The sequence below is a fragment of the Danio rerio genome, chromosome 4 (genome assembly GCF_052040795.2).
Source record: "Danio rerio strain M-AB ecotype USA chromosome 4, GRCz13ab, whole genome shotgun sequence".
Taxonomy (NCBI): Eukaryota; Metazoa; Chordata; class Actinopteri; order Cypriniformes; family Danionidae; genus Danio; species Danio rerio.
In genome coordinates this window covers 41,844,977-41,855,355 of record NC_141024.2, presented here as the reverse complement: position 1 = coordinate 41,855,355, position 10,379 = coordinate 41,844,977, and the positions used below count along the sequence as shown (strand labels likewise).

The following is a 10,379-nucleotide window of genomic DNA, read 5'->3' as shown; positions in this document are numbered from 1 at the left end:
CTTTCTAGCTGCATTAAACCTTAACAAATTTAGTGATGTCTTCAATTCTTACAAAGACATCACGAGATGCAATAAGTTCTGTCTTGATCTCAAACTGCACTAGAACAAAGACTGTAAATGTTCATAGGTGTACTGCAGGAGTGTCCAAACTTTTTGGGCCGAGGGCCAGATGCAAAAAAACAAACGTTGTCGCGGGCCAAATTTTACATACATCACACAGACACGTGTGTGTGTGTGTGTGTGTGTGTGTGTGTGTATATATATATATATATATATATATATATATATATATATATATATATATATATAAATACAGTTAAAGTCAGAATTGTTAGCCCCTCTAAATTATTAGCCACCGTTTATTTTTTCCCCAATTTCTGTTTAACGGAGAGTTAAACATTTTTTTCCACACATTTCTAAACATATTAGTTTTAGTAACTCATTTCTAATAACTGATTTATTTTATCTTTGCCATGATGACAGTAAATAATATTTGACTAGATATTTTTAAGACACTTCTATATATAAGACACTTCTATAATAATTTTGACCTTAAAATGGTTCATAAAAAAATTTAAACCGCTTTTTATTCTAGCCGAATTTAAACATAAGTCTTTCTCCAAAAGAAAAAATATTATCAGACATACTGTAAAAATGTTCTTGCTCTGTTAAACATCATTTGGGAAATATTTAAAAAAGAAGAAATAAATCAATGAGGGGCTAATAATTCAGACTTTAACTGTGTGTAGATAGATAGACAGACAGACAGACAGACAGATAGATAGATAGATCATTACAAGAACTGCTGCTTAATTGAATGCATGTAATAGCGACGCCCGGTGGTTATTTATTGAATTACGTTCATTTTTGTATAGCGGGCCAGATTCTATTGATATTTATAAAAAGCCTCGCGGGCCGTAGTTTGGACACGCCTGGTGTACTGGAATGTACAGTATCTGTGCATCTTGATGGTAGTCTTAAGATTTCTGCCATAGTCATTGATGGTGATGGTACTTGTGGTGCTGCCTTGATTTCTGAAATCTTCATACCTGCCTTTTATCCAGCCTCTTTGTTCCAAGTAATTTTTCTTCATCACGGTATAGATGTGTCTATACTGTCCCTTAATCAGATACATTTACAAAACAAAACATCACTTTAGTATAGTGCCAGGGCAAAACTCACAGGTTGTAATAGATCAATGACATAATGTTGACAGTATGTGTTTAAAATAATTGCAAACAAACCTGTTCTGTCTTTAGATGTATGACAGGCAATCATCGTCCTCATCTGTCTACCAGTCAGAAATCACAGTGGCGTGTGGATGTTTGAGTCGAGCTTCCTCATATGCATCTATAATAAAACATCACATTGTTGTTAACCTCCCGTAAAGAAAAGTTCAAATCCTGAAATACTATCAAAGTTAATTAATGCATATAATACCTATAGTGTAAATAATCGGTACACAGAAGGTTGCACAAGATTTATTCGGAGATTCATGCAGAGTGACAGCCTTATGAATCTGAGACATAGATTTGTAAGATGGTCAAGCACATGCATTATTCTGTACCCATGAAGATTAACCTACCATTGTGAAAAATGTTTGATGATGATAGCCAATAACAATAAACCATTTCGGCTGTTTGTGAAGCAATTAGTAATGTAATGTCTGAAAAGCTCAATCTATGTTGAAAATGTATCAGCAGTTTACAGCTTATAATGGACTTTTAGCACACAACTATAACATGCCTATTCCCGTTCAAAAGAGTGTGCCATTGACTTCTTTGGTCGTGATGTGCTGCAAAATGATCTCACTAACCTTTGTTAAACAAGAACAATGAGACTTAACCAACAAATATTGTTACCCATTCATTTAAATCAGAATTTATCACTGTCAATAACATAAAAAACAAAAAAAAAACATCAAAATCTGCTTTAAGACGTTCAGTTTTACATTAACTGACCATTACAGCTTGAACAAAAGATATAATTGATTCACATAGGCTAACACATATGAATTTAAGTGCATAGTAATATATTTCTCTTGGATAATTTAAAGAGAACAGTAAACAGTCGAGTTTCGATCATTTTCGTGACTAACTGCATAAACAAGATAAACAATAATATTTTATTAATCCAAAACGATTAGTTTTTATTTACACATAATCACAGAATTAATACTGTTGGATAAGTATACGCCTGTACAATGATTTTTTTCAACATCCACGGTACTTTATAATGTTAAATCAGGAAAAAAACACGTTTTGCTATGTTAGTTAATGGATTCGTCTACAGAAACTTTCTTTAACGCAAAGTTAGCATACACACAAATTCGTTTCATGTTTCTTTAAAATAATTCAAATAATTTTCAGTTACTACACACGTTACAATCTAACATTGTGTTAGGGACAGGAACTTTCAGACGTGTTTGTAACTGTTAGCGTTAGCATACATTAGCTCCAGTCGTGTTTCTTAAAGCAAGTTACATTTCGTATCAAACTGTTTTAAATTACTAAACGCTGTTACAACTAAACACCGTGGAAATGTTTTAAGCTCTAAATTCGCTAATTATACAGAACACAAGCAGTAAAAAGCTTACCTTTCTGACCGGAATCTACGTGAAATCTTTGAAAAACCAAACTTTTTCTTCTTGTGATCTTCGTGCCATGGTGGTTGACAACCAGCTTTTTGGAGCATTACCGCCACCGTCTGGATTGGAGTTTGGATCAGGAGTTTAGTAACGCATGTGTTTATTATGAAACCAACTACTGCTTTAAAAAAAAAAAAACAGTCAGCACAGGAGCGTGCTATCTCAAAAATAAGCTAATTTTACATTGTTTTTCTCTAGATGACTTGTATAATCTATTTATAAATAATATTGTTTTGTTTGCGTCTAAACATTGCTACCATCCACACTAAATTTTTATTTTATTTATTTTTTTTGCTATTGTACCATGAATATTTTCTCAAATTATCATTAAACGTGGAGCTAACAGATTACTAGATAAAATAAGAACTTAATCGGTTGCCATCAGCCGAGTCCTTGCCAGAAGCGGCCAGGATATGGTTGACCGGAATCGGGCCAGTGCTTTACAGCCGCATCACAACCGCATGTGCGCGAGCGAGCTGCGGGCCGCACTCGGCCCGGATAACACTCGCCGATGCCGAGTCGGAGCCGGAGGCGCCGGGGGGCAGCCGAGCTCGGGCCGATTACTGCCTGCTATCTGGGGAGGGTCTGATTTCGGTCAGGAGCGCAATAACAGTGATTATTCGTTTAGCCCGGCTCCCAGGGAAGAGGGATGTTTTGAAAGGTAACTCTTAATGGGGAAACTATATTAAGAAGAGTTTTTAAACATCTCTAGTGCATTTGATGTGTGCAGAAACCTGTTAAATTATTAACCAATGTGATTTTTTTTAACCAGTGTGATTTTAGAAATCAATTGAAAAATGAATTTAATAATGAGTTATCAATGAATGATAAAAAGAGAGGAATTGTAATGGAAATTCATTTTTAGATAAACATGTTTAGTGGAAACTTACAGCAGAAACAGCGGAGCACCTGATGCACTTACAGAATGGGCCTTATTAGGATTTGACCTTGCAAGCAGTACAAACTAGATAGAACAGTGAACACACTTTGCTTCAGTGTCTCATTCTGTAGAAACTGTCGTCAGAATGGGCATTATTAGGGTTTGACCTTGTAAGCAGTAAAAAACAGATAAAAGGCTGAACACACTTGACTTCTGTGTCTCACTCTGCAGAAACTGTTGTTGCTGTATGACTGTGATCTTCTTTATAAAGAATAAAACTTGTAAAAGACATCCAGGGTAAGACTTTGTTTCTTGACCACAGAGAGCGCCTCTTTAAAGAAAATTGCCACTACAGTTGCATTTTTGTGTGGAGTTTGCATGTTCTCCTCGTGTTGGTGGGTTTCCTCCGAGAGCTCCATTTTCCCCCACAGTCCAAAGACATGCGGTACAGGTGATTTGGGTAAGCTAGAATTGGCCATAGTGTAAGTGTATGATTGAGTGTGTATGGGTATTTCCCAGTGATGGGTTGCAGCTGGAAGGGCATCCACTGCGTAAAACATATATGCTGAATAATTTGGCGGTTCATTCCGCAGTGGCTAGCCCACATTAATAAAGGGACTAAGGTGAAAAAAATGAATGAATTAATGAATCTCAATGTCAAGAAATGCTTCTAAATCATCACTTTTACACACATCTCAAGTTTGTGTGGTTCAGCATTATTTAGCCGACTCTGATTTAGTGTGATTTTGTCTTCCTCTTGCGTGCATTAAAAATGGTGATTGGCTCACAGAAAGAATCTTATAGAGCCAAACGAGAGTTCGACTTTGTAGATAAAACCTTAAAATGTAAGCAACTTATAAAAAAAACATCACATAATGTAAATAAGTTGTCATTTATTAAGAATATGTAAATAACTCAATTTTAGCAAAAATGTCAGATAAAACCCTTTAATTCTAAGGTGACGATTTACTGAAGCAATATTAATCCACAGTTGTTCTTGTGAACATCAGCTAATGCACTGAGTCAACAAGAACTAACTGAGAACAACTTTAATATCAGGAACTAACATTAACAGATTAATAAATACTGGAATAAATGTGTTTTTATTGTTCAGTTAAAGTCAAATAATTATTAGGGAGAACATCAGTATAAAACATCACACTTGCTTGACCTTTATACAGTTGATTAAATATTTAACAGAGATTAAGACTACTTGTTCCTCATCACATTATAATATCATCAGTAGATTTGACATGAACTTTTATTATTTGTTCTCAAACAACAGAGAAACAATGAAAAATATAAATTTGAATGCAAGAATGAGCTGATCTGAATACATCAGGATCCAGGAGGACACTTAATAAAGATTTATGATGTGACAAATAAAGTCAGAGAAACACACTCACACACAGACTCCAGATCATCTCATTGCTGCTGACTGATGCTGCAGAGGATTATGGGTAAATCTCTCGTCAGTTTCTCAGTCTTCAGCACAGTTTCACTGATGATCTATAACTAACACCAAACCCAGGATAGAGCGGCTCAGTGAATGTGGTCTGGACTGAGTGGATGAGGCTCATTGTGTCTCTATAGATGTTGTAGAAGATCAGAGTTCCTGCACTGTGATCCACAAACACTCCTATTCTCCTGCTGAGCGGCTTCACTGTGAGATCAGTATCTGTTCTATTGTGTATGATTGAGAAACTGGAGGAATCACAGAACAAACTCCAGGACTGAGCATTATATCCAAACTCACACTCATCACCTCCTCCCTTCCTCCTGATGCTCTTATATGACACTGATATATCCACATCTCCATTGCAGTCAATCTCCCAGTAACTGCGTCCACACACACTCTCTCTGCACAACACCTGATGATAATAATCAAATCTGTCTGGATGATCAGGATACGGCTGTCTCTCTCTCACACACTTCAGCTCTCTGTTCTCCTCGGACAGAATGAGTTTAGTGTGTGCTGTGTTTGGATCCAGAGTGAGGAAACAGACATCTGAACACAAGAAGAGACACATTTATAACACAACAACACTCACTACAGCTGTGTGTGTGTGTGTGTGCAGTCCTACATTTGCGTGGTCCTGCTGTAATTCTCATGTCTCCTCCATGATCCAGACTGTAAACACACACAGATGGAGAGAATGAGCTGTTTAGTTTCACCTTCAGCTAATAAGCTAAAGCTAGCACTGAGCTGCTTAGCTACACACTCAAAACTCTTCAGCTAATATACCCTCACAGAAAACTGAAGCTAATCACAAAAGAGCTTTCTAGTGTCTTTTTAAAGCCATTCAGTGTAAAAGCACAAGGCCAGTGCTGCTCCACATACTTGAGTTTGTTCAGTGTGTAGTTTGGATCCTCCAGTTGTTCAGAGAGCAGCTTGACTCCTGAATCTCCTGGATGATTGTAGCTCAGATCCAGCTCTCTCAGGTGTGAGGGGTTTGAAGTCAGAGCTGAAGACAGAAAACCACAGCCTTCCTCTGTCACCATACAGCCAGACAATCTACAAACACAGCAATAGTCCACATCACACAGTTGGACAATCACACATCTCTTTGTGTTATGAAAATGTGTTTCTGCTCATGTCAACAGCAGTGATGAACACACACATCCTGATTAGCTCTCCTTATTGATTAAGCCCTGAGATCAGCAAACACACTCACACACTTAACAAGGACTCAACATCATCTGTAGAAGTGTACAGAGCAAAGACATTGTTCATAATACACCACATCAAGCTGTAAAGTCTGCTGTGAGGAGGAAGAAGACACACTTGAGCTCAGAAGATCATCTTAAAGTCATGTATAAAACACAACAGAAAATGAGCTGATTTCATCATTTATATTGTGATTCCATTGTGGACTAAAACAAAATGAGCTCAGACAAACACAATCCCACTCTCTTAATGTATTCATCTGACAGTCACATTCACACTGATGGTCCATTAGGGGACTTTTATTCTGTCAGGTGAGAAACACCTGATCAATATTCATGACTGCTGACTCTCCTTCACACACAGCCTTTACAATATATTGCTTTAGATCAGGGGTGGAGATTCCTGAGCCTGGTTTTTCAAAAGGTTTAATCCAGATAAAATTGATGCAGATTTAGTAATCCTTTTTTTGCGATCTGTGGTCACGGAATCCAGCTTTCTTTTTGAGCCAGTTTTTCAAAACAACATCGGATTGGATCAATCTTATCTGGATAGGAACTTTTCATGATCACTAAATCTGGATAACCAGTGCTCAAATAGTATAGGATCACAATGTAGAACTCTAGATATGTAAAGAGCAACAAGTAGAATAGCCAGTGTGGGTTAAGTATAACTGTATTTTTATTTGAAATAAAAACCCACACATTAAAAAAAAAAAAAAAAAAAAAACTAAAAACAAGAAAAACCCCAGCCCATCCTCTTCCAGCATTCCGCTCATCTGAGACCTACAACACAAACACTGTACATTGAGGATATGTATAACAAGTTTTAATGTAGATGTATTCAATAAAAAAGACTCAAAAAGAGTCAAAGACTACCATAATTTCAGACTTCCCCATCTGATGTGGTGAGACCAGCTTGTCTGAGTGTAGCCTTTCGGAGGCGGATCTGAAGTCTGGCCTACGTTGGCTGCAGTTTGGTCAGAGTCAGTTGTTCCTCTGTCTGGCCGAAGCTGTGCTTCTGCCCTTTCTGTCTCTTTTTGGAATTGTTGAAAGTGATTTTAAAAATCAGTGATTGCCTTTCTTTGCATTTTTTGGTTATTCCGTAATCAATGTGTAACCCACCTATTAAGTTGATTTAACTGAAAAAGGGGAAAAATATCTACTGGGTCTGAGCTTTCCAAATTATATATGAAATTACAACACAATTTACTTGGAATCTCGGGTTCGGGATGTCTCACACTAACGAAACAATGTATTTATGAATGGTATGGCCAAATTTGCATATTACTCATATTATAATCTCCAACTGCTCAAAAAAAAGAAATAAATAAATACCCATACACAAGAAAATACTTTTGAGTTTGCTGTAATGAAATTTTTTGTTCTGTATCTGAACTGCTTTTCAGCCCTGATAAAAAAAAACTTACTCAGGTATTCAAAACAAACAAAAATAAATAAATACAATACAATATGTTCACAGCAATTCAGCTCTTTTTGAAGAAAAAAAAATCTAACTATACAGAAGTAGGAAATACAGTTTTAACAGTCTAAACTTCCCAATTTCAATATATATGTGAAAACGTCAAAGTCTTGAATGTAATGTAAAAAGTAGTTCAATGAATGTGAATCAGTGTTCGTCACAGTAAAATCTTCAGAGTAAAATTTACTCAGTTCAGAGAATATTTGGTCCCTCTCTAAATTGAGCAAAATTTACTCAGCAGCAGAGTTGTCAATGAGACAATGATGGGGTTAATTAAGTGATGATTAAGCACTGATGATGAATACCTGCTGTTAATAAGCAGAAACAGAAGAGAAGCAGAAGCAGCTTCGCTCATTGTTTACCTGATTGACTTTATTTCTGTCAGATGTTCACAAAAGTCCATATGAGATTTATTGAGAATTAACCGTTTTAGTTCTTTACATTTTACAAAAAAAAAGTTTTTTGTTTTTTTTCGCCTTATGTCACCGTCGTGGTGAAAAGTGGTTGACTTACTTGGACTCGATTTCTAATGTTAAATTTTCTTTGCTTGCTATCATAAATAGTGATGGTGAAATGAAGCTTTCTGAACCAGTGAAGCGCTCGACTCAATTGTATCGGAAAAAGGTTTATTACTCGAAGCTTTCTAAATCAGAGCTCGATGAGGACCTCTTCTGGATAAAGTGTGGGAAAGCACTGTGTTGACATAATGTCAAATGTTTACAACTGACCAACTCGTTCATGTAGTAATATAACAACAGCAATATAAACAAATTACTAAATTACCGTATTTTTTACACAAGATATAATACATTACACAACTGATGATTGTAGTAAAATCCAAGGTATTCAAAAGTTTATCATAATGCAACTGCTCCTGTTCCAAGCGGGGATCGAACCAGCAATTCCTACATGGGAGACGAGTGCTCTAGAATGAGGCTATGTGAGTGATGCTTCAGAGATGCAGTCGCCAGTTGGTCTCTGTTAAACACAATGCGGTGGTTTTCTTTAGAGATAGTTGTAAAAAAAAAAAACGCTAATACACTTTAGTATGGTTCAAAACCTTTTTACTAAAAATTACTATTGTATTTTAGTTTAATTACTGGTGTGTGGGACTGGTGCAGTGCTTTGAAACAGTACAAATGTATGTAATTGACGCCTAATCTCTCGCTATACACTTTATTATTAGGGTGTTTAACCTTTGAATCAAAATTCGAAGCAGTAACGTGGGTATAGACGAAAATGAAGCTTCGGACGTCACTGATCACGTAATGATGGCAAAACGAATCAAGCTCCGGTACACTGCTTCACTGCGAGATGTATCGTTTTTTTGATACATGCTTCGAAGCCTCGGCGCACAACGTCACATCACTAATGACAAGTACAAAGAGAGCAAATGTGATCAAGTTGATTGATCCTGTGTGGAGTCTTACTCTTGATAAAAGTAACAGTACAAGAAATTATGCTTGACTTTGCAAACTATGTTTAAATGATGGTTTATCATTGAAGAAACAAAATTCAGTGTTTTTCAAGAGAATGGACCTCAGCTGTGGTGTTATAATACAACACATTGAGCATCTGTATCACTTTAGAGACACAGACATCAATAATCAGAGTATCTATAACAGCAGTGGTTAGAGTTTTATTTATTTTTGGCTGCAGTGCATGGTAAGACAATCATACGACATTCATCCATAGTTCCCAGAATGCACTGTAGGGGAAAAAAAAAAAAAAAACCTCACCATAGTTGAGAAGCATACTCTGATTCTTTATGTCTGTGTGTTTTAAGTGTTTCAGATGTTCAATGTGTTTTATGATCTGATAAAAGGATTGGTGAGCTCCATTTTCTTAATACAGTGTTGCTTTTGTGATACAACGTTATTTAAACTTTATAGGTCAAAACCAATTTTACTGGTTTGACCAGTGACTGAACCACCACAGAGTCAATTATCCAGAGCACAACTGCTCTCTTTATACAATATTTGCCACAATACACTATTTGGCAAACAAAGAAAACCTATAATTAGAAATTGAGTCAGAGTCCAAGTAAAACAGCTACTGTTCTCCTTAATGGTGACAGCTTAAACACAAAAAGTGTTTTTTTTTTTTTTTTTTTTTTAATGTTGTAAAAAAAAAACTTAATTCTTAATATTATCACTATATGTAATTTTATAGAGTGTGGCAGAAATAGGGCCAAACAGGTTGTTAATAAGTAAAGCTGCTGTTTGTGGAGTTACTTAATGATGCTCTGCTGAGATTTTGAAAGATTTGATGTGTTTTATTTCAGTTTATTTAATCTACGGCTGTGACTGAAGGTAGATGTAGTTTTGTTTTTCTCTTCTCTGTTTCTGCTAATTAACAGCAGGTGTTCATCATCAGTCCTCAATCATCACTTAATTAACCCCATCATTGTCTCATTAACTTTAACTCTGCTGTTGAGATCAGAACTATGTTACTGTTAACATATTTTAACATTATGTTTGTTAACATTTGTTAACATGTTGCTGTTGAGAACAGAACTCCTCACAGAGTGAATGCAACAAGTCTTTCCCCTTGCCTGCACGAGTCCAATGCTGCCGCGGCGCGATGGGACAGTCCAGTATCAGTAGGCTAATGCGGCAAAACAATTTGGGACATGAATTTTTGAAGAATTGGCAAGATGGATGACAGATGACAGCCAAAAAGTGTCTTTCCTGTCTTCACCACAA

At 36.2% G+C, this 10,379-nt stretch overlaps 4 protein-coding genes across 5 annotated transcripts in view; 2 read left to right on the top strand and 2 right to left on the bottom strand.

Moving 5' to 3' along the window:
- Positions 1 to 10,379, top strand: part of LOC148680782 (NACHT, LRR and PYD domains-containing protein 3-like) — a 463,735-nt gene that overhangs the window by 179,886 nt on the left and 273,470 nt on the right. The gene's annotated exons all lie outside the window — the stretch shown is intronic.
- Positions 1 to 10,379, bottom strand: part of LOC148680790 (uncharacterized) — a 796,717-nt gene that overhangs the window by 568,081 nt on the left and 218,257 nt on the right. The window lies entirely within an intron of this gene.
- LOC148680812 (uncharacterized) overlaps positions 1 to 10,379 on the top strand; it is a 451,921-nt gene that overhangs the window by 369,683 nt on the left and 71,859 nt on the right. The window lies entirely within an intron of this gene.
- wu:fb12a08 overlaps positions 4,406 to 10,379 on the bottom strand; it is a 49,642-nt gene continuing 43,668 nt past the window's right edge. For both annotated transcript variants that reach the window (XM_088650158.1, XM_088650159.1), the window contains 3 exons: positions 5,869 to 6,042; positions 5,612 to 5,658; positions 4,406 to 5,535 (listed from right to left, as the gene is read on the bottom strand). In XM_088650158.1, the coding sequence (XP_088506284.1) occupies positions 5,015 to 5,535; positions 5,612 to 5,658; positions 5,869 to 6,042 (742 nt within the window). In that variant the 3' untranslated portion in view covers positions 4,406 to 5,014. The remainder of the gene's footprint in view (positions 5,536 to 5,611; positions 5,659 to 5,868; positions 6,043 to 10,379) is intronic.